Below are 24,647 nucleotides of genomic sequence, written 5' to 3' on the forward strand. Positions count from 1 at the left end.
TGTGGCCACAGCACTGATTTAGCTTTGGTCAGGTCCGTGCCTGCTCTTGCAGTACCAGAAGGTCTCTATTCTACAGCCAACTATAAAGGGCCTGAGCACTTGGACAGTATCAATTATGGTTTTCAGACAGTGGATCCACAAAAAGCAAAGTTATTTTGAGAAGGATAAATGTAGCCCAGGCCAGTATATTTAATTCATGTCTGCCCACAGCCTTCCTGCTCTGCGGAGTGCGGTGGCACTTCAGACTCCATGTCTTGTCCTAGATGTGACTTTAGGGGCAGGAGGACTTTGCTTTCTAGTGTTGCAGCTCCTCCAGGAGGAATTCTGACTGCAGGAGGTGTCCCCAGAACATGCTCTGACACCCTCCAATGCTGCTCCAGGTACTCATGTGCACCCTACCAGGTGCTGTTACAGGTATATCCCCAGCATCCTGCACCACATCCTTCCCAGCCAGCACATGAAGCTCTGGGTCCCTGCTGAACTGCCCATCCCACCAGAGCAGAGTGGGCATCGCTCTCCTGTGAGGGATATGAAAATGAAATAGGGAAAAGGACCCACAGCACCCCAGGACACCTGGCTCCCAGGTCAGCCTGCCATCCCTTCTAGTCTGGGGCATTTGGGACTGGTAGCTGAAAGGACAGCCAGAAAACCTTGAAATACCTCCAGGTCCCATGTTGGACAGTGTTGGACAGCCTCTGCTTCTTTTTACTTTCTAGAATCAGGACAATGTGGTCCCTTCACAGGGAGGCTTGGCTGAGCATGGGCCACAGAAACTCAATGGGCAGGAGGAGCTGCAGAACTGAAAACACCAGTAAGTTCATACTGGAGACTACAGAGTCATTCTTCAGGATCTGTATGTGACGCTACTGACCCCCACTAGCCTGCCTGATGCTCCTGCCCAAATCCATCTGACACATTTATTCATTAAGAACCTGGTACTCTTGTTTTTATTACAAATGTATGACTGCCTTGGCACTCCCTACTTAGCTCAGCATTATTTAAAAGCTTCCCGTATTTGATTATTTGATAATCCATCCTATTACACACAGCTCTTAAGGGAAGGAGAAGATGATACACTGTGATTTTATATCCTCCTTGTTCTTTGCTGGTAAAACTTCGCCAGACTAATGACTGGTGAAAGAAATTTAGTGGCATCTGCTGAAAAATTCTTGAGGTTTACAAGTAAGTGACTCATGATAGGATATTTAATTACATTTGCTTTAATAATGCTGACTTCTTGTATTTCCTATTTTTGCAGCATCTGCTGCTTTGAAAATGTGAAACACTGATGTGTCAGCACAGGCATGATATGCTGGCCTCCAGTTTCTCTTCCACCATATGGAATTTTCTTCTAGATCTGTTCCTGCATCTTTTCCAGGCCAAACATTTTTGACCTGAAAATTTACTATCCAGTGAATCTTACACCAGTTTTCTCATCCTTTTGCCCAACTTCAGAGTTAAGGCACTAGCTCAGAGTGCCTTTGAACACTGGCACAGGACTGGCATCCTCCTTGCCTTTTGCACAGGCATTACAGTTAATTCCCATTATTTAACTGGAATACACCCAGCCCTGCTGGACTCCAGGCACTGCTGTTTGCCTTCTGTGGAGTGCAGTAGTTTATAATGCCAGGACATCTTTTCTAATTACCAAACAAAAATTGCTGCTGGACACCTTTGCCTTTTCTGTAGGACTGAGAGTCTCCCAAGCCACTGAGCTGAGATCCTGCACAATTGCAAAATTTCATTTGTTCCCAGGAGAGGGTGGGAATGTTGCTGATTCTCCTCAACTGCACCGTCCTTGTCCATAGTCTGAAGGCTATTTTAATCCCCAGGGATGATTCCCCACAGCTGATGCACAACACTCTGCCCAGCACAGCCTCTGCTCCAGCTCCAGGGGGCTGATGGAGTGGAGCCCGAGGATGGTTTCAAGGCTGGAGCTGTGACTCTGTAAGTGCAGCCTGCAGGGATACACAGTCAGGCAGAGCATGGCCTGGCATTTCAACCATGTGGTCCATCTGCCTGCTCTGCACTGGCAGTTCTCCTGTCCTGTGCCCATGGAACAGCTGCTGCAGTGGGTGCCCCCTGAGCAGCAAGTGGAGGGAAATCCCACCCTGGTCCACCCTGCATGTGGGTGCTTGTCTTCAGCAAGGTGAGGAACTGTGATACCTCCCAGATCACCTTCCTGCTCTCCACTGCTCTTCCCTGTACCCTTCTGCACCTGCACTACCCAGCATCTATCAGTGATGGATTTTATTCCCATTTTACTACCTACTGCTCCATATCAGCCACATTTTCTGCAGTTCTTCACATCAGCTCTATAATTCCCTCTCCTGAATAGCTCAGCATCAGTGGCAGGTCACCATTATCCCCCATTTTCCAGATAATGGTTTTTGACTGCAGGACCATAAGGCCTGTCAGCTCAACTGAGCACCCTTTACCTGGATAGCTCTCCAAGCCCCCATTCCACAGCTGAGGGGCTCAATCTCACATGCCCATTCACTTTTTTTCCCTATTGCTGCTGGTGTTTTTAAGCACTCTGTATAAAATTTCCCTCTCCTTTGAGCTTGGCAGATTATGCTGGAAGGGCATGTCTTTGCTGTGTTCCCAAGGTAGCCAGAGAAGTCCTCCAGCACAGAAAAAAAAAATGAGTTTGAAAGGAAGAAGCATGCAGGAAAAAAACCCCACACTTTCTCTTTCTGACACACTGCCTAGACCCCCATGTGCCACAGGGCATCCGTAAGCAATTTATTCCCTAAACTGATACTGTCCTTAGGATCTGAAAGTGTCTGTTTATCCTGACCAGCTCCAAGGAGGGGATGTGCTGTGACAAAGGCCCCAAACCTTTCAACAGCTGCAAAATGCACTAAGAGCAAGACATCTGTAGGTGATAAATGGAGACACTCCATGCAGTGCCTTCTGTGAGCAGGTCTCTGCCTGCAGCCTGTGGCTTGCACAGCTTTAGGATTGTCACCAGCAGGGTCATAAATTGCTGCTAAACGATGGCTGAGCAGGAGCAGGAGGAGAAGCTGGCACTGGGGCTCTGCTGGTAAAGGCTGGTACTGAGGACAAGTGCCTTGCCAGGGCTACAGGATGCCAAATCCATCAGGAACAAGCCAGGAGAAAGAGTTTGAGGGTGCCCATATGTTCGGAGCCCCACGGTGTGGTTTCCTACCTGCCACAACGGCAACATCTGCCCCAGGAAAACCACATCTGGCTCTTAGGAACACCCTAGGACAGACACATCTGGCTCTCAGGAATGCCCTGTAAACTGCTGAGCATCCCCTCACTGGTGGGCAATGCCAAAGCCTCCAGCAGTGCCAGACCTGCAGCTCATTCTGGCAGCTCCAGACTCTGCTTTCTTTCAGCTTTTCCTTCGGATAGGCAAATTGTCTGAATTAACACTGAGGCTTTAGGTACAATACAGCTAATGCCTATGAAATACCACAGGGAGGTAATTTGCTCCAAGCACTCCCCTTGGTTAGCAGCTGATTAGTGAATAAATAATTTCCAGAGGAGAACTGCACAAAGTGAACCCTGATAGCATTGAAAGGCTAACAGGACTGGGCAGCAATTTCTTTGCAATTAGTAATTAAAGCCGCAGAGGCTCGTGATGGTCAGAGACAGAGCTACTGAAAGCCTGGCTGAAATATTTACAGGCGCTGGGGAATATGTCCCTCCATGGTTCTGCAAAGCTTTTGAGGAAAAGCTCACAAAACAACGCAGCAACCCAATAAAAATCTTCATTAAAAGGAAAAGCCAGCAGTTGCCAACCTGTGTCCCAGGCTTACTGCTCTTTTTTTTTTTTTTTTTCCTCTTTCTGTGTCCATCGGGGCAGATTTCACCACTCCAAGGCAGAGGGGTGGTTCTGGCACCCACCTGCTCTGCTGCTGCCAGGCATTTCTCAGCAAAGGCAAAATAATAGGTTGTTTTTTTATTTTTTTGTTTTGCAAAGTCAGGAACTCCATCTTAGCGCTGAAGCCCGTTGTTAAGGTTTGTGTTATTCTTGGCACACTGACCGAAGTGCGCTGGGTATGAATAGCAGAGAGCTGAAAAGTAAATATTGTATCCTCTGGGATCAGCAGAGAGGGAGGGTGGTGATATTGCTTAATGGAGCACCCCAGAGCCTGTTTGGGTTAGGCTCATAGTAATTGCTCCCTAGGTGAGTTTATACCAACAATTGATCGTTTCAAATGGGAAAGAAGTACAAATGAGTAAGAGAATAAACACTGATGGTGTTATGAAATGCAGGAGAGGAGAGCAAAAATCACAGGCAGCTCCAGCACAGTGGGCAGAAAATCAGGGATACTGTTTGTTCTACATGCAATTTCTCACAAATGCTGAATGATACAAGAAATTGAATTTTCTTCTAAAGCTCAAGCTACAGAGCTCCTTCCCACAGCCTGGTCTTCTACAAAGAGTTCAAGGAGGCTCCTTTGCTCTCCCATCTCCTTCTCCATCCTGGAAAAACATGGGGCTCTTGACATGAATAGCACTTTGCTGTGAGCCAGCAGGTGAGAAGATAAGGAGCAGGAAGCCAACAGGCATGATGGAGGAGCTCTGTGCCCTTCCACAGGCCCTGGCTGGGGCCACTGCAGCTCTCCCATGGGTGTAAGGGGCAGTGGGCATGGTCCCATCCCTTGCCACCAGCCTGTGCTGGTGGGACTGGTCTCCTGCTCCCCACAGCTGTGTCCCCCCAGCACTGTGTGTCACAGCAGCGTGTCCCCACCTGCCACTCACCCAGGGTTGCCTTTAGCCTGCCACATCTCCAGAGGGGTTCCAACCAACCCATAACCAGGCTCTGGAGTCTGCAGAGGCCCTTTCTTAGGCAGGGGACCACCGCTGGCCCAAGGACATGGTGACAGCCCCCTGGGGACCAGGAGCTGCCTGTCAGTCCCAGTGCTGCTGCTGCAGGGTCACTGCAGCAAACCTCCAGTGCCCACGGGCAAACCGGTGCTGCTCATTGCTTTATGGGCATCTCTCACTGTGCCTGTGCTGGCAGCTGCTGGTGCTGGCTGCCACAGCCCCAGGCCATCGTCACAGGGACCAGGAGGGGATGCTCAGGTCTGACCTTTTGCGCCTGGAGCAGCATCTGCCTGAGGACAGTGCTGGAGGGCAAGGAAGGATGGGGATGGAAAGTCCCTATTCTTCCAGGAATTACCACTGAAGGAAAGGCGTGGGATGGCCCAGCAGTCACCAACTGGCTGGGCACTTAGTGCAGGAACTGCCTGTGGGGGGTGAAGGCTCCTGAGCAGGCGGTGCCCTCAGGGATGCTGCCACTCTGGCCAAGCACAGCAATCTCTGCTTCTGTCCCAAAGCGGCCCCTGTGGCAGCACCCTCTGAAAAGGCTGAGCTGGCAGCCCCAGGCTGCCACTGCGGTTTCTGCAGCTGAGCTCATTAGTGCCTGCAATCAGCAGGGCATGAAGGGGAGATAATTACACAGGCAGCACGGCTCTGGCTACGTGCAGGGTCTATATATAGCACCGTGCGGGTCCGCGCTGCCTGCGGTGCTTAGTCACAGCCCCGGGGACCATGTGGGTCTGGATGGGGCAGGCACTGCTGTGTGGGAGCTGTGCCACTGGGCTCTCTGTGGTGCCTGGGAAAAACATCTAAGCTGAATTAAATGTTTCACTTAACTACGTTTTTCCTAGCTGAAAAAATGCAGTGAGTTTCCCAGTGGACTGCCATTCTGAAAAAAACGAAAAAACCAGACTTTATTTTTGGAAAAATATCTCAATGAAAGGTTCCAGCCTGGGGCTACAATGGTAGGTGTACCCCCATCAGAGCCCCTGGAACCCCATGGAGAGGGAAAAGTGCTCCCAGCACTGTGGCAAGCATCCCCTTGTCTTCAGGTGGAGGATGCCTAACACCTGGTCCAGCTCCAGGGGTGGCTGTGGGGCAGGGGAGCACCTGGCCCCATGCAGCCCTGGCTCCCAAGGTGTCACCCTGTGGCACCCAGCATGGTGCTTTTGGGCCAGCCCTGACATCCACAGCCACCCCAAAGCTGCTCAGCCACTGGTAAAGCCCTGTTTGCCCATCACCCCACCACTCCCCAGTGCTGGTGACACAAGCCACCTGGCCTGTATTTCCAGCATGGCCATTTCCAAACTGATGGCAAGGTCCTGCCCTGGCATGTGAGGCCCTGTGTGTCACTGGTGCCACCCATGTGCCCTGACCAGCAAGAGCAGGGCTGGTCAGGGCACCTTGCAGCAGCATCCCAGGTACGGCAGGGACTGCGCACACGGGGCACTCCAGGAGCTGCTCAGGGCAATTGCAGGGGCCCCAGGATGTGTCAGGATGGTGACAAAGCACCAGTGCCAACTATGGGACTGTGAAACTGCCCAGCAAGCACAAGACAGCAGTGTGGCACTACCAGGACAGAGGGGAGGTGGGTGGCTCCTGGCCACGCAACATGGAATTGTCCCTACCCAGCTCACTCATAAATGAGAGTGGGCACCAACAGAGCAAAGCCCCCTTCCCAGGACAGCATGTGCTCTCTGGGCACAGCAGCAGCTCTGGCCATCTGAGGCACTTTCAAACCCCCCTTGTCCTTCAGGGTGCATCATCCTGGTACATCTCCCACACCAAATCCTGCCCACCAGCACCCTGGGGGGCTTCCTTGCCTTGCACAGCAAGGCTGGCTCACCTTGTTTTTTGGTGAAAATGTGAGTCTAACACAGCAGGGTACTGCTTCTTTCCCTCACCTTTAATCCCTTCTTTGTTGTTCTTTCCCCAGGGATGTGAAAATACTCAAAGTGGAGCTTTTGTGCTATTTGGAAAGGGATTGGTTCAGCACATCAGAGAGGGCAGGGTTGTGCTGCAGCCCTACCACAGCCTCATGTCTCTGCACATCAGTTCGAGGGAGGAGAGCCTCTCCCTCAGTAATGATAAGTTCATTCATGGGCACAGGGGAAGGAGCCCAGGACACTCCTGCCAGACACGGTGTGCACCACTTTTAGGTTAAGCCATAATTAGGTCTCCATCCCTCTCTCTTGCACGTGCATATCACACAGATGCACACACTGACACACAGGCACATGCTGGTTGGGTGTAAAAGCCAGGCTGGAGGTGGGTTAAGGTGCTGTGCACCTCCCTGACAGAGACCTGTGCAGGAGCTCATGCCTGCTGGCCGGGCTCACCAAGGCAGCATTTACTTAGGGAACAGCATGCTCATGCCTGAGGCTCACCCATTCACAGCACAGGCAGTTCCCAGCTCCTTCCAGACCAACCCCAGCTATGGTGGTGATGATCTTTAAAAATCCAGCTTGTATGCCAGACAGTTTATTTGCATCACTTGGGTGGAACAGATGTGGGATAAGCTATGTGGGGCAGCACATTCAACTGCCCAGCAGATACGCATCAGCAACTTTTTAATCATGATAAAAGTAGGAAATCTCCTATTGCACAGGACTTCAGTTGTGCCGCAAAAAACAGCCGAGCAGGTCTGACATCTGCAGCTTTATTTCTGTACAAAAGGTTAGAGGCAAAGCTAGAAAAATGAATCTATTGGTACACGCTCACTGACCGCTTCTAGGACAGGGCAGTAAAGCTTTTATTGCTAAGAAGAACCAATGGACGGCTTTAAAGCTCATCTAGCATTCAATTTTTGTTTGTAAGTAACCCAATTTAAAGCAGTTTTTCAGTCTTTAAAGCCTTCTTGCCTTTCTGGAATGCTTAGAAAGGAAGATGACCTGAGGACGGTGTCTGCTCTCCAGAGGGACCAGACCAGTGCTCTGCATGAGGTGCAGAAATGGGCCACTGAGGAACGACAAACAACATCCAAGTGCCTGCTGGGGGCTCCTGCTGACCATCCAAAGTAAGGCTGCACAGCACCCAGGGAGCTGCACCCTGCCATGGGCAAAGGCAGCAGGCTCTGATGGCCCCTTGGCTGTCCCCATGTCCCAGCAGCTGTGGCACAGACAGGCACCATGGACTTGCCCTAAGCAGAGCCAGGAGCTAGTCTGGACAGAGTGACTGTGGATATCCTGCTCCAGCAACTGAACTGCCCTTCCTCCTGAAGGGATGAGGTTACAGGCTGTGGGATACTGAAAGCTCTTGGGATCCCCAGCGATTCCCCTGGGATGCAACGGATCAGAGCTGGCCACCCTTCCCGAGGGACTGCTGGTGCAGCCACTAAGGCTTTTGCAGTCAGAGCTGCTCCCAGGGGTGGTGGGTGTTCTAGTCTTCAGGGATCGGGGTGTTGCAGTTCCCATGGTAAATTTTGACCTCACCCTCGCACTGGAAGTACTGGTCAAACACATCACTGTATCCATGGTCCCTCCACCACGTGCAAAGCTGCCTGTTCCACGTGCAGTCAAGCACATGGAAAAGCTCTGGGTGCTCCATCCCCACCATAGTGAAGAAATCCTGGTCCCCAAGGTGGCCCTTGAAGTGGTACTTCTCTGTCAGCTTCTGCACCATGGTGGGCTCCAGCAGCTGGTTGTAGAGTTTGGACTGCCTCATGGCTTCCAGGTTCAGGAGCAGGACACCACTGTTGAAGCCTGGCAGCCCATCAGGAGGGGGCTCCCCCACTTTGGTTTGGGGGTTCTCGCGGCGATACTGCCAGAAGGTGTGCCTGGAAAGAGAGGAAAAACAGGAACAGGGGAGTCAGGGAGTGCAGCCTGAAGAGCAGCCACCTCAAGTCTGGGCAGGTCTGGATCACAGCACAGGATCTACCACCCACCCAAGAGATCCTGCAGTGCCTGTCTTCTGTCTGGAGGCACCCAGCCCCTCGGAGAAACCACTACTTTGTGGGCTGCCTTTCTCTCCGTCCCCCTGCACAGGATATTGCCCAGACCTCAAACCACGTTGTTTACCACATCCTAAAGCCCGTTTTGTTTCTACCAGCATCGTTCTGGTGAGCCAGCTGGACACAGGATCGTGTGACTGCTCACATGGCTGTATAGGGAGACAAAACCACATCTCCAGTGCCTGGGGTGAACACCAGGAGTGTCCCCATGGCTGGTACACACCAGAACTGCAAGTCCTGCAGTTAATGGGATCTCAACAGCAGAGTTGACAGCATTATTATTATTTGATTAGGGGGAAACTCCGGATCAAAGATGGGCCTCAGTCTGAGGCTGTGCAATTAGAAGACTTGAAATATATCTGAGTGTCAGAAATACTTCTTCAAAATAAAAATAAAAAGAGAAATCCAGTGGCAACATCTCATTAGCTAAACAAGCAGTGCCTTCAGCGCTTGCAGCCCTGGGAAGGTTCAGCTGTAGCAGCTCTGGCAGACACAATCTTCACCAGCTAATTTCCAGCTGCCAAGGAGATGAGAGTGGTGCAAGTCTAGTAGTAAATAAAACTAACTCCAGAGGTGGATTCAAATGGGAAAAATTTTGATTACCTGAGCAAGCAGCCCCAAAATGTTTTTGGCTCCTTCCTCAGCCCTGGGGCAGTGAATACACCTCACCATACATACAGTGGTTGCTCCCACTTGCAGGAATTGAATTCATCCCATGCTATTACCCAACTACCTGGGGTTGAATCTGTCCCCAAAAGTCACTCCCACTCAGTCTGAAAATCTTCCCCTCAAGCAGCATCCTCTGCTGCAAAGCTGAGCACCTGAGAGCTGTCCAAGCCTGTGGTTTCGAGGAAGGCAGGAGGGACCTATGACCCCCACCACCATCTGACAATTCAGGGCTGCCAGCACTGCCATCTCCTTCCAGCCCTCACACTTAAGGGAAAGTTATAGCAAGGTTCTTTTACACCTTGCTGTGAAGATGTCAAGGAGAAACACTGTTAGAAAGAAGAAGCCAAGGCTGCCACTGGTTCCTCTTTGAATCTGTCAGACACCGACTAAAGTCTCCATGCAGCTCCAGGCAACGAGAATTTGTAGGTAGATGGTGCAGATTTAGAACCCAAAGGTTTAAAGTGGCCTCATTAATGATGTAAACCGTGAACATATTTTTTATTTCCTGATCTGGAGAACCACAACCATCATGCAGCATCACTTCCTTACAACTTTCATTTAGATGTTTTAGATTCAAAGCACTGATATTTCCTGCTTCATTAAGGGTCTTTACACCACTCCCTTTCACCTCATTCAGAATGGAAAGGGTTTTTCCAAGTGCCAGTTTTCCACAGGAGGGCTCAGTTTCTGGGCAGTCATATCCCCTTTCCTGGGAAAGGGGACTGGAGGATGGGCTGCTTCATTGGATTCCATGGGCAGCAGTGCTTGTTGGATCTAAAGGGCAGGGAAGGGAAAAAAGGGCTCTGCCTCTGCAAAGAGCAGTTGTGTCTTGGGGAGAGGCAAAGACAACTCATGGATGCTCCTGAGCATCCAGGCGTTGCAAGGCAAAGCACTCCTCACGCAGCATTAGAGGGAAGCTCAGCCTGCAGAACAAGCCCCAATCAGCCTCCTGAGGTGCTCAAGTCCAGGAGTCTGAATACGACTGGCTCAAGCTCACCTCTGCATACTCTGCTCTCTCTGCTTCTCCCTAGCAGTGCCTAGAAAGCCATTCCCATGCCCAAAAAGTTAAGTTGGAAGCAGACAGGAGGGAGAGGGTGAGCAGTGCTGCAGAGTGGGGCACCTTTCCAGCTCCACAGCAGTGAAGCTGACTCTTTTGATGTTCTCACCTCCAAACACACGCTGCCCAAGCTAAGAGACGAGACTACAGCCACTGCAAGCACCCAGGATAAGGAAAATGCAAGCAATCAAGCCCTCAGCATTGCCAGGCCAGAGCAAAAGCAGATCTGTATCAAATGACTCAATTTTCCAGCAATGCTTTTCCCCAGCAGAATACTCGTGGAAGGCTGATAACAAGAAAGGAGCAATGTGCCCTTTTCTGCAGGAAGAGGAGACAGATTGACAAGCAGCAATTGTTCCACCCTTCCTCCCAGTGCTGGCGTGACAGGGCCGTCCTCCCCCGCCCGTGCCTGGGGATCGCCGGGGAGTGGGGCTGGAAGGGAGGATAGGGCCATCCCCAGGGAGCAGTGCTGAGGTGAGATCCAGGATGTGATGAGCTGTGGGTGGCTCCGCAGTGCCGATGGTTCGGGAACTTGCTCACAGCCCTGCACGACAGCCTTGCCAGTGCTGGGCTCAGGCCAACCAAGGGAAAGGTGTTCTGGCAGGGCCACTGGCAGCAGCTGTTTAGCCTGGATTTTTCTTGGCTTTTGTCCTTCTAACGGAGGGGTTTGGTGCTGTCCTGCAGGGGTCAGGACAGAGAAGAGTGTGGCTGAAAGGCACCTGCACCCAGTTGGAAGTTGAAGGAGTGGCACCTATGAGAGCATTGTTCTCTTTGGAGGTGATGGATCTGGGGAAGCACAACCAGCCAAACAGCTACTCCAGCCTGCACTCCACACCACTCTGTCCTGCTTGGCATCACCCCTTGGCACCCACCTCAAATTTTGGTAAAACATGGGGGAGAAAACCCAAGGGGCTTTATGAGTGTGCTGTCAGGATGTGTCCCTGAGACAATCACCAAGGAATCAAACCCCAGCTGCAATGGAAATATCTCCCTGGCCCAAGCCCCTGGAATGGCTGGGATCTCCCCTGGAACAGGCAGTTCAGGCAGGGCAGTGTGCCAGCAGCCTTGGCTCCAAGGTGCCCTCCTCTCTGTGCCCCTAGCAGCGAAAGCCTGGGCAGGAAGGCAGACCAGAGAGGCCAGTCACCACCAGGATGATTCGGGGCAGGAAGCTGCTAGCCAGAAGGGGAGGGGAAAGGAAGAGGAGGCATTTTTGGCTTTTGTTAACTACCCTGACCCCTCTAGATAGGAGGGAAAAGAGGTGACCTGTGGCCCCAGACCCCGTGGCATGGTGCAGGGGAGCCGTGCGGGGCTGCTGCCACGAGCACCCGCCTGCAGCCCCAACAGGCTTTGCTTTGAGGAGCTGTTTATAAACAGAGCCGGCGTGTGCTAGGAAACATCTGGAGAAGAGCATTTCCAAGCATTCAAAGGCCCGGCCCAGGCAGCCCAGATAAAAAACCCTGCTTCCACCGGGACTTCCCTTGCTGGCCCAGCGCAGGGCGCTGCGGCCGCACCTCCCCTGCCTCGCAGCCTACGGTCACGAGCCCCAGCTCACAGAGCTGCCATCACACTTAAAAATGCCTCAATGGGATCAGCTGCTAGGGTAGAGGGGACTGCTCCACCCACCAGCTGTATTCTGCAGGTCCTTCTCTTGCTTTCATGCACAGCAAGGGACAAACAGTGCATGGGGGGAAGATTTTGTCCAAACGCCTGATCTTCCACTCGTTCACTTCAGCTCTGGGCTATGGGGAAACTTCCTGGGATGAGCTGGAAACAGCTGGTAAAGCAGCTGGGTGCCCTAGCTGGCAGGAAAGGCAAGAAGGAGGGGTTACTGCCAGCTGGGTGACCAGTAGCAAGCTGAAAGCACTGGCCCCACAGACAGCACTGCTGGCCTTGCTGCTGAGGATGCGGAACCTGACCACGAGGCTGCACCTCCAAGAATGCAGACAGCCTCTGGGATCCCCCCAGACAGCTGGGGAACTGAGGAGCCAGGTCAAAAAGACACGAAATGAAATGAGATGCTGGGCTAGACCCAGAGTGGCTGTGGTTAGAAGATGCTCCTGGAAGGCTGTGGGGTCTCTGAATGCCACTGCGCACCATGCACATGCACTGCATGAGCCTATGCAGTGTGGTACCCAGGGAGGAAGGCTGCACAGCTTCTCCCTCATCAAAGGGGGAAGCGAAGGCAACAGTCATGGGATAAAGCCACAAAGATAAGGGATCTGAAAGATTCTGGATGTAATAAATGTCCCAGAATCAGTAAACTTCTTGCTGGAGCTCACTGGTTTGCTTCTACCTCTTGCCAAGCACTGGCAGAGTTTGGGCCAGCTGCCCAGGAGGGCAGAAGCAGCAGCAGCAGCAGGCCAGCACCTTGAGGACACACTTTGTCACCAAGCCTCTCTCACAGGGGTCAGGGGCTGGGGGACCCTGAGCCCCATCCAGCCGGGCACGGAGCTCCTGGCACAGAAGGGAAGAACAGGCTGTCAGCTGTCCCTCTCTGAGCCACATCGACAGCAGCCCTGCCAGCCCAAACACCAACTAAGACAACAAGTGCATGCTCTTGCTCCCTCCAAATACACTGTTCAGTTCCTGAGCCAGAACACAGATGGCTGCCGGCGTTATCCAGCTGCAGCTGCTGGCAAACACGGTGGATCCATTGCAATGAGCAACGAGGCACGAGGACCGTGCTCTGGGCTCCGTGCGCTGCCAGGGCTCCCCCAGGGCGGGCAGGAGGACACGGCATCCGGCTGTGGTCCCACCAAGCCATCCCCGGCCAAGCTGCCCACGTTAGTGCCTGGTACCTGTGGGGCCCTGGAGAGCCGGCCACAGAGCTGGATGGGATGGGAGCCCCAGTGGGAAGTATGTAGTGTCCTGATGGGGACAGGGGGATGTGTTTGAAATGGAGGGGGAGAGAGACCAAACAGAGGGGGTCCCCTGACAGCAGCTTCAGTCCTGCCTGGAGGAGAGGGTGCAGGCAGTGGGAAGAGTGATGGGAATGGCAGCATGGTCCATTCATATGCTGATGGTGGCTTTCCCCCTTAGCCCTTAAAAAGAAGCAAGAGCACAGCTAAGAAACCTCCCTGCACCCTTCTCCTCTTGGCTAATCCTTACTGTGGGATGCAGCTGCCAGCCCCTTACCATCACTGTGTTCAACCAGGATTAACCCTGGGGAAAGGCTGTCTCCCCTTCCTCCAGCTCCTCCCACCTCCAAAAGCCATGTCTGCAATGAAGGTGGGCCCTTTCAAGTTTCTGCTGCAGTTGGAGAGAGGTAGCTGCCCCAGGGCTGCACTCAGAGCAGCATCCAAACCCAGCTTCCTCCACCCGCCCCAGAGCTGCCGGACCTCGGCCAGGCGAGCTCAGCAGCTTTGCAACAAAGCGGCCCTTGTTGCTAATTGCTTATTTTCCATGTGCAGTGCTAAACCCCTTCAGGAGCTGGGGCAGTGGGTTCAGTACCAGCCCGATCCAGAGCACCTTAGCTGAAGCTGAGCAGCTTGTGTAATCCAGGAAATCTCAACTCCATGCTTCCTGGCAGCACCATGTACTCAGTGATGTGCAATGGCATCACCAATACAGCATTACCCCTTGCTCTGCAGGGAAAATTGTCACTCTGGGACAAAGCAACCCCAATTCCCAGCCCGGGACAAAGGGCAGGATGTGTTGATGTGCACACCAGGACCATCTTATGCTCCTCTGATGGGTTCAGGGTGAGGGTCCAGCTCAGGCAGGACCTTCAGTCCTCACACAGAAAACACTGATGAACAGATAGACTGAGCTCCTCACCGAGGACATCAGTAATTCCTTAATAAACTTCTCACGCAATGCACAAATTATGTCTGTACAGTGCTGGTCTCTATTACAGCACAGCCTGCATGCCAAACTTTTAAAAGGCCTGTATTTAGAGCAGCAAATTGATCCTCAATGATGACATTTCTGCGTGGACTCAGTCCAAAAATGGGAACATTTAAATAGATGATGAGTGACAACTTGAGAACACAGTTGGCGAGTGAAACCTTTCCTTGGGACACAGATTTTCAAGGGCAGCCCTCCTCACCACATAACATTTTTATACCCCACACTGGTGCTAAAATCATCCTCTGAATAGAGGTGGGACCATAAATCCCTGTCTAGGTCGCATCATTTTCTTTCTCTCTACAGATCAAACACCTGTGGCACTGTGGAGCGATGGGCTGTGCGTGCCAGCACCGGTAAAGGATGGGGGGCAACCTGTTCAGAGGGGCACTCTAAAAAACTGTGGGCCTAATTATGGCCAAAATGGCAGATTTCTATTAACAACTGTGAATGAACTCTGCTCCAGCAGCGTTCTCCTGCCTGCCTCGGAAGTGCAGGTTGCCTGCCTGGGCCTCCCTTGCCTGCTGATGGGGCTCTCAGGAATAGGAGAGATGCTCTCCCTTCACAGAAGCTCACCTGCTGCTTAATATTACTAATAGCATTTGTGCTAATCAATGCACAGTTGTGGTTGTCAGATCTTGTCCAATTTATTCATTGTTTTTAAATGACATTTCAAGTTTGCTTGGTAATGGGAATAAGTGCAACAGGTCCTACATATTAATGTTATGCACAGATGTAAACAACACAACCCTTTACTTCCTTGGATAATTTTTTTAATCAGAGGTAAAGCTGAATTCCTGAAATTAATTCTGCTGCCAATTCCTTGCAGGTTCTGCTTGCTCTGTAATTTTGGCTGCTTCGTGGCAGCCATTGCCAAACAATTCCTAGAACTGCTTTCCCCATGTGTCGAACAGCAGCACTTACTACAAATCAAGTCAAAATCTTGAAATGATTTCAAATCCAAAGTGCACTGGTTCTGGGGCTTGCCAGGACTGTGGGCAGGCAGCAATGACATCACCATGGCACAAATGCCAGGGCACAAACTCTCCTGCCTTCACTGATTGAGGGGCTTGGGGAACACAGAGCCCTTTGTGGTAGCCAGCTCCTTGCTTCCCCAGGGCAAAAGCACTTGGAAAAAAGTCGCCAAATCAGGGCAACCTGCCTGCTTGAGGAGTCCATGAAACCAGACAAACTCAGGCAGGAGGACCTGCCTGCTGGAGATGGTTACATCCAGTTCTGGAAAGCTCCATCCCAGGCAGCAGCCCACCTGCACTGCTATATCTTAGAACCACCACCACTGCCTCAACCGGCAGCCAGGGAATCCAGCTGCTCCCTGCTTGCAGCTGTCAGCCGTACTTTGGGGTTTTTTTTAGATTCCAAGAGAAGGTACAGGACGTACTGTCTCAGCCCAGACTCTGACAGCCTGGCCTGGCTATGGATTCAGCATTAGCCTGCTCACAGCCCAGGATAACTCTTTTCCTCTTCCAAACATCTGACAAAGTGACTTAGCACCGCTGCTGCTGAGCTCCCAGCAAACACCCAGCACTGCAAGTGCTGTGCCTCCACGTTTGGAGGCTGCACAGTCCTGCTCCCACTCACTAATGGGCTTCTCAGGGTTATTTTACCAGCTCTCAAACAAACAAAACATGTGACAGAGCACACAGCACACCTTACAGCAGCTCCTACACAATCACAAATAGAAACAAAGCTTTTCCTTTCCACAAAATAATGTCCTGTTTGAGGTCTCCCTAGGTTTTAGGCAGAGGCAAAGGCAAATGGCCTTGCAGCCATACAAGAACCCAAGTGTCGGTCCTTTGTAGTCTGTAGCTGTCCTTTTGATGTAGATATCCTTTCCTGTTGGACAAACTTTTATCATTGCCAGTACTGTGGATTCCCAAGCTGCCTCCAGCTTTAATTAGCTTCTTGTCATGGGGGACAGCAGTGAAGATCTTACCCAACAGCAGGAATGGAGGCAGCAGCCACCCTTCCAGCCCAAACTATGTGCATTCTTGGACCTGTGAACCTCTGGGAACTCTCCTGAGGTCCACCATCACAGCAGGTACCTTCTCCCCAGCTGGAGTAAGGGGCTAAAAGCACCCATCTGAGGACCTGTGGGTTAGGTCCTCCCTGTTGCCAGCAGACCATTGCTCTCCAAGGGGAGCAACACGGGGGCAGTGCTGAGGGCTCCAGGTGGTGCTGGCACTGGTGGGCACCCAGAGCCAATAACAGCACCAGCACTGCTTAGGAACTGAAGAGGCTGGGACGGCTGTGGGGATGGGAACAGGGAGCACGGCGTGGCACAGTGGCCCGGGGTCAGCCCGAGGCTGCCGAGAGCAGCTGTGCAATCAATACCACTGTCCTGCTTCCTCTCACACGCCACCAACGTGACCAGAGGGATCGTAACCAGGAAACTCGGTAAGAATAGGGTTTAAGCTCTGCCTTTAGTAACCTGAGAGTTTTCAGGACATTTTGGGGAGTGCTGCAGCATTTCCCCACTCTGCTCCTCTCACAAGGAGAGGAGCTTGGGGCGGCTTTGAAATGGGGAGGCTTCACCCGGCCATCACACAGCTCCATCGCAGCTAGAAGCACGGCTAAGCCGCTCCACAGGCCAGGCACACACCCTGCACACACCCTCAGGACAGTGACCTGCCTGGCCACTTGCTCACTGGCTTGCAGAATGCATCTGCAACACTTGCCTGCACATTTCTTAGCAGGACTAAAGAGAGAGAGCCTGGGCTCCTCAATTTGGCCAGGATCTGCAACATAAATATTTATACAGAGCATCATCACTCACCCCTGTAGCCTGGTGAGCAGGACACTCCCAGCATGGCTGAGCAGCTGAAATGCTGCAGGGGACAACAGGACTTTTAATTAAGGTTATGCTTCTGCTTCCATGCAGAAGCACTTCCTTGCATGGAAAGCCTTTTGGACCATGCAAACTTCAGCTGCAGATTCTAGTCTTTCCATCAAAATCATTCTCACCGAAGCCAGAGCTCCCGATCTTGGCTGCAGTGTGAATCCTGTGCAGGCAGACACATGAGCAGGCACATGTCAGCCTGGGAAGAGGCTCTTCCTGCAGGCCAACACCCAAACGTCAGCCTGGCAGGAGGCATCCAGCACTGCCATGGAAAGCCCACAGGCATCTAGGAGCCTAGTGCACAGTACCTGTGTCCTCAACAACCCCACCGGGGGGGCAGCCTCTTGTGGGATGAAGCTCTGTCTGCAGCCCCATCCACAGAGGTGATGACCACACCCCATATCACACATCAGATCCAAAAGCTGCAGGAAGGACAACGTGCCTGACCCACAGACAGAGTGCCTCTTTCCCCTGCCACAGCTGGAGAGAAGTAAACCTGACATTGATGGCCTCAGACCTCAGATCACCTCCTGCACCTGACGTGGGCTCCCGTCACCTCCCCCTCTGCCTCCAGGACGTTCTGCCAGACACCACAGGGTGATCCATGTCCAGCTTCAGCAGGAGCTACTGCTCTCCACAGGCCACTCCAACCCACCCTGAGTGACCCAAGGGACAGGCCAAGCCCAGACTGTGCAACAGTTAAATCCCAGTGCTGGCCTTGCAGGAGGACCGGGAGATCCTGTTGCTCAGAAAAATGCATTTGTCCAAGACAAACAGAGGCCGGGCATTGTTTCAGCATGAGTCAAGCGAGTGGAAACACTCCCGTGCCATCCTGTTTTGCTGTCTGGAGGTTTCCCCTACCTTCAGGATGTGCAGACAGGCTCCGGGACATTTCCGATTTTCTGTTCTCTTTCTCCTCTGTTTCCCGTGAGTGTCTGTGCCCAACACTGCTCGGTGCAGCAGCGCAGCAGCCCAAGCCTTCTGCAGCCCCAACCTGTGCCTAGAAAGTACAGCCTACAGCCAGGCAGCCAACAGGAACGGTGCTGCTTCCCAGAAAACAGGGCACCAGCTACAGAACACACCCATTTGCCTTCTCTGATGGGCCAAGCAGGTCACAAGGATCCAACACAACCAAGTCAATTGATCTCCATCCATCTTCTCCATTGCTACAGAGAGAGGGAAACATGGCACCCAGACCCTTCCCAGCCACTGGCTTACCCTGCCCCAGGGCTGCGAGTTTACAGCTCCGTGAGCAAGCTCAGGACAGCTCTGCTAACTCGCCCCAAGCCCTCTTAGTGCTTTGGGACAAAGCTGGTGCTCCAGAGAGCTGCGTGAAATAGGGAGGAAAACATGAGTGCCAACAGAGAGACCCCACCATTACCCCGTAACCCCCCTCCACCCCACAACCCCTTTCCCAACTGATGCTTCGAGCCTGCGCACGTGGCAAACCACACGGCTGGAGCTGGTACCTCTTATTTCACACCTACAACACGTTTTTTATCTCGCTAAAAGTATAAAAATAGCAAATTTTTTTTTTTTTTACAAAGACGGTCACGCTTTGTCAGTTCGTGTTTGTGTCTGGAAACCCTTTCAGCGGCGAGGTGCGAGCCCCGCGGGGCTCGGCGGGAGGGCAGCCTGGCGTTTGCACGGCTCGCCCCGCCACGGGTGGTCTGGCGACAAGGAGGATCAGGAACTTGTTTTCACACGAAGATCAAAACAACACAAGAAGAAAAGTACAACATAGCCCAAAGTGACCCAGAACGTCAAAACTGCAACAACAGAAAGTTCAGCCCAAAAATGCAGCCTGTGAGGGCTGTTATTGCTTGGCTTGTTTGTCCCCACCACAGGCGGCAGGACGGGGAGAACACGGCTGTGGCTTGGGTCAGGTATTCAGCGCTCAGCCCCATGATCCCATGCCTTGTCCCCTGCCATGCTGAATGGCTCTCCAGCAGAGCACCCCAAAGCTTAACTCGGTCCCCTCCAGGCATGCCCGGCCCCACAAACCACATCCAGGCAGCGGAACACCATCCCCACTCCCTAGTCATGCATGGAAATAATGCAAAACCCTGCAGAGATGAAAACACAATGACTCTGCCATGGACTAACTGCAGGCAAACAAACGCCTGATTTATCCTGTTCCAGGTTGCAGCACTAACGAACGGGACCGGCCCTGCCGGGCAGCGCTGACCGAGGCTGACACTGCAACAGCCCCGCGGCCACACTTGGCTGCGGCTGCTCCCTCCATCCCCCTTTAAGCTCTAACAATTGGATGTGATTAACTGGGGCTGGATTTACCATTCTGGGCACCAAAATCCTGCCAGCACACCCAAAGCAGATACAGGAGCCCTCCGTGCTCCCACGCTATGGAGACAAGACCTCAGCATCCCTGTTCCTCTAGTCCCAGCTCTCCTTGCCAAGAGTACAAACCAAGAGGGGAGGTGACACTTCTGATAGGGACACAGAGATGTCTTTTTCCAGCCCAGGAACAGTGGTGACTTCTGTAGTTTGAGCAACCTCACGCTCTCAGCTGTCTTAGGCTATGAGGAAGTGACTGGTGGTGATTAATGACCATCAATCCCCTGCTGATGAACTTCTCTCTGTCTCCACCCTCATCCCATCCGGATACACATGAAATAAGAATGGCTGCTTCAGATCTTTGCAGCTCAGCTTTTGCCTAAGAGTGCTGCTGGTCCTGTCTTAGGAGGTTCAGTAAGGAAGCAGGCTTTCAGTAGGGAAGGAAAAGACATACAGAGCTCTTCAACTTTTTTGTCTTTCTCCAAGAAATTTTCCATTAGGATTAGCAAATCTAGCCAAGTCACCTCAGATGCTCAAACTCAGCTCATCTGAGAAGCCATTAAGGCATCCTGAGTTGATGATCTGATTTACTTTGGATTAAAACAAAACCTGAGGTTCATCCTTGGAATAATGCAGGCTAAACTAAACCAATTTTTTTAAGCACTAGCCTGGAAATATCTGTGTCCCTGAAACCCATCAGTGGTCCACGACTGGGAAGAACTGAGCCTCCCCTCAGTGAGTGATTCCCACCGTTAGCTCCCAGCAGTCATTGGCTGGTGGACCAAGGGTCTGAAGAGCAAGTGACCATGGGGTCACCCTCATGCTTGCAAGCCCAGGCCACCAACAGAGTTGTCAGTTTGGCCTTCCCTGAAGGAAGCAGAAGGTGCACTCACCCTCCAGGGACCCAGAACCTCATTGTTGCCCAAACTCAACCCCTACTCTCTGCAATCTTCACAGCCGGAAGCTCTGAGCTCCAACACACACACCGATGCTCCAGAATGCAATCACAGCCCCTCAGCAGGCATGGCTGGGCAAACAATGCCTCTAGCAGATGTACTATAGTCCTGGTATGGATTTTGGCACCAACAACCAGGAATTTGGCTCTGAAAGCCTTGTGATGGTGTGTGAGAACAAGTAAACAAACGACAGCAACACTGTACACTTTGCTCATAGCTACCTACAAGTTTCAGATTAAGTTCCCCTGCTGGGATTAAAGCAGGAAGACCATTTAGCCCTAGAAACCCAACCTGAGTTGAAGAGAAGACACACCAGCCACCCACTGCCCACACCCTGGCCCCAATAGGGAGAAAGCTTTACCTGTACACTGGTTGCATTTCCCTGGCAATTCCAATCACTGCTCCCTCTGGGAAATTGTCAAACTCATCAAACAGGTCTCGGATGTTGGTCTTGTACTTCAGGTCCAAGTCTACCTGGATGATCTGTGTTATTTCTGAAAGCACAAAGGGGGAAAGTCAGCTATATAAGACAAAACTGTAACCAGTGATTACCAATGGCTACCTGATGAACTGCTCCCCGTGAGGATTTGGTGCATGGTGAGCATTCAGATCCATGGGCAAGACTCAGACAAGTGAGGGCAAAACCAATCTAGCTGCAACCTCTGCATGAAGCTACTGACCTTCAACCATCACGAGAGCCTTTACCACTGTGTATTTCAGGCATGATTTACTTCAGGAATACTTTCTGGTGACCTCCTGCTTCTATCCACTCCCTCCTTCTTTCCAGAAGACTGTTTTTCCATATGACTGACAAAAACAAGAAGCAGCTTCAATCTAGTCTTCTGCAGGAGCAGCCACACAAAACCCCATCCTCACTTCTGCTACCTACTACTGGGAAAACCTGCCAACTCCACGAGCGTTTCCCACCTCAAGCCCAGAAAGCAGCCATCCCTGGCCTGACAAACCAGAGCAATTCCCATGACAGAAATCAGGCAGCCACATGACACCTCCAGGATCACCTGCACAAGCCCATTAGCTCCCAGCAGGTTGCCACAGCCTTCCCCAAAGGCAGAAATTACAAAGCCCTGCCTGTACAGCATGGCTGGTAATCTGCAGCAGCCTGGAAGACTTTATTCTTGCTGGTGGTCAGAGATAAGGAGAGTTATGCAGACACAGAAGCATCTTCCACTTGCAGTGGGAAATCAAGAACAAGGAGAGACTGGAGAATGTCATTACCAAGGCCAGGCCTGAGCTCAACAACAGGGTCAAGCCTCTGCCCAAATTTGTCACCTGTCTCCGCTGTAGGACATGAGACTGATGGATGGAGATGCTACCTGGGAGAAAGTACAGGAGATGTGCCTTGTCAAGGTTGTTCATCCCATGTGGATCTGGGGATGCTGTATGGATTGCAGCAGGCCCAGTACAATGCAGCAAACACAAACACTGCAACAGGTCAGACCATCAGATGGATTCCCCCAGCCACAGGCAAAGCTATGAGCATCTTCAGCCCTCCTTAGGGACTGTGAGTGGAGTGGAGCCATCCCCCATGGCATTATGTAATGCCACCGCTATTTATATGTGTTATAAAAGCCAAGAGCAAATTGGCCAGGTTGCTTAGCACTCAGCACTAATTGGATTGTGTCAACCTGTTTCGGCCCCACTCATCATGCACAAGTGCCCTTACAGTTCCCTGCAGGCTACACCTCCCTGTCACCACCACTTCCACAGCAATTAGCAAACCAGGCCCTCATCCTTCCTCCTCCCGAGTACCTGCAGGCAGGAGGACAAGCCCTGCCTGCCCTCACCTTCTGCTGCCTGCATCTGCCATGCCTACGGGCAGGGTTTCCATCAGGCTGGTGTCACTGGAGCAGTGCCGACACTCCAGCCTTCCCACCACTACGATTCCTCACTCCCTCATGCTCAGGATAGGCTGTTGGCTACCACTGGGCTGCTGAGAGCAGGAGGCATTGCTCTGTTTTAAGCCCCCAAAGCCACCACTGGGACTAGAGACCCAGAGAGCAGCCAGGCACCAGCAGCTATTGCCTGGTATGGGAGTGCAGCTTCGCCATTTCAAACATGCTCATCACTTGGTGTTTGTGTTTCAAGCAGATGCTGGGCTGTACAGCAGCTCTGAATTTTTTGTAGATCTTGCACTAATCCAGGACTCTTGGCAATTGGTCGTACCTACCACGCTGTCCTCATTTAAGAATGAAAAGGCCCTGTGAGGTTAAGCAAGAAATATACTGCTTACTCTGCGAAGCATCCAAGCAGAAATATAAATCAAGGAGAAATAGTATCTAAGATACAACCCAGGCTGTATCTCAATTTATTTTTTTCACATCCATCATGCTCTATCTGCTAAAGGGAAAGGCCATGCTCCCTTCATCCGGCAGTACGGCAATCCCCAGGTCTACCTAGTATTTACCATCACCATAATCCTCTGTTTGCAAAGATTTAAAACCCAGGCGCAGTAATTCACCACAGGCTAAAGCAGGTCTTGACCTGAAAGCAATTTCCCCTAGGCTTCTGAACTGCCTTAGAAATGGCCAGTGCAACTCAAGCATGTGAATAAGCAAAGCAGCAGATTTGTGCAACAAGGAACAAGACATGTATCTCAAATACACCAAACCTCCCCAGTGGCCCATACCACAGCAGGGCAAAACCCCAAAACCTTGATGCTGCTGCACTTGAGAATATCCAGACTGGTCACAAAACTCCAGGGCAAGGAGACCTCAGAGCTACAGCACAAGCTCAGCCCCAAAGAAACACAGGGGGAGCCTGAGCCCTCCAAGGTACTGCCAAAGCCAGGAAGAGGGGAAGGGGTTCCCAGGAGGATCCCAGCACAACTACGCCCAGTGCACAGCAGCCTTCTGACGCATGGTCAGGTTTCAGTTAAATCAGCTGTGAGGCACGCCATCCGATTGTTCTCTAAAATTACAGATGAATGCCAACTGCAATTAATCACAGCGGAGAACGAAAGCTGAGCTTGGAGGAAGCTCCAATCCCAGCCCTGCTCGCCCCAGCTGAAAAGCGCCAGAGGGTCCCATGCAACCCAGAGGGTGCTGCCCAGCAGCAGCATCTGGCCATCCCCAAAAGCCTTGGCCGAGCAGGGAGCAGAGCACGAGTGCAGCTGCAGTGCCAGGCAGCGATGCCAGCAACACAAGAAGCCCAGCATGGAGACGCACTGTTTATTTACACAAACACGCTGGGTTCTCCATCCTGCCCTTCATTAGAGGCTCCCTGTGTTGGGCTCGCCCCCGCATACTGGTCCCATGCTGTGCCAGCAGAGACCCCAGGAAACACTAAGAAATTAGACCCAGTAAGCATCAAGTACCTCTTATTTTCCTTTTTTCTTTTTCTTTCTTGTTTTTCTTTTTTTTTTTTTTTAATTTTTCTTTAAAGCAAGCATGAACTGCAACGCTGCAGACACAACTGAGCATGGGTGACACTTAAGCACCACTTTGCCAGATGCAGCTTGCACGTTCAGATTAATGGCTGAGATGATTTCTCTGACTGGGACTGGCAAGGGGCCAGGCACTAATATTTATGATGTATCAAGCTCTTTGTCCTGGCTGCCATGTGGGGGTGGAGGAATCGCGTGCTCTCTTAGGCATAAACTGCTTGGAGGGATCCAGCTGGAAATGTGGGGAAAGGCTGAGAGTGTTCTGCTCAGCAGTGAGTTTTCTAACTTTGCCATACTGTGTATCACCCTCCATTCCGCTCAGCTCCAGCTCTTCCAGCCACAGCACGGAAAGGGGAGCTGTGCCACTCAAAGTAGATGGTCTCCATTAGCAGTGACAGCTTTACAACACAGGTTGGCCCCATTAAAAGCTCATAATGTTTTACTGCAGCCTTATACCAGCAGCCACAGCAGGGCTGTGCTCCAAGCTTGGCTCAAATCCTCCCTCCAGCCATGTCCAGAAGAGAAAGGCCAGCTCCAGGGATGATCTCACAGCCTCATCCCAGCAAGGGGGCACAGGCAGGCAGAAGTCATGTCAACCCCCCTGTGTCCTGCTGCCCTGCATTCTCTGCCAGGACTCAGCAGAGCTATGCCAGCACATGGAAAGGCACCCCGTGTGTGTGTGTGCTGAGGGGCCTGGCGGGTTGTCTGGATGCTCTGAGTGACATCCAGGAGCCCCTGTGGCATGGGACAGCTTCTGCAGCAAGTCTGACAACCCTTGCCAGGAAGCATGGATGCCACAGCATAGCAGGGACAGAGTG

At 52.1% G+C, this 24,647-nt stretch overlaps 1 protein-coding gene across 2 annotated transcripts in view; it reads right to left on the reverse strand.

Annotated features, from left to right (window-relative positions):
* Window positions 1-7,262: 7,262 nt before the first annotated feature.
* The window catches only part of XXYLT1 (xyloside xylosyltransferase 1), a 33,534-nt gene continuing 16,149 nt past the window's right edge, over window positions 7,263-24,647 (reverse strand). For both annotated transcript variants that reach the window (XM_051781372.1, XM_051781373.1), the window contains exons 3-4: window positions 20,788-20,920; window positions 7,263-8,572 (exon numbers count right to left, since the gene is read on the reverse strand). In XM_051781372.1, coding sequence (XP_051637332.1) covers window positions 8,176-8,572; window positions 20,788-20,920 — 530 coding nt within the window. In that variant the 3' untranslated portion in view covers window positions 7,263-8,175. The remainder of the gene's footprint in view (window positions 8,573-20,787; window positions 20,921-24,647) is intronic.

The sequence above is a fragment of the Manacus candei genome, unplaced genomic scaffold (genome assembly GCF_025592945.1).
Source record: "Manacus candei isolate 608988 ecotype Guabito, Panama unplaced genomic scaffold, ASM2559294v1 h1tg000015l, whole genome shotgun sequence".
Classification (NCBI taxonomy): Eukaryota; Metazoa; Chordata; class Aves; order Passeriformes; family Pipridae; genus Manacus; species Manacus candei.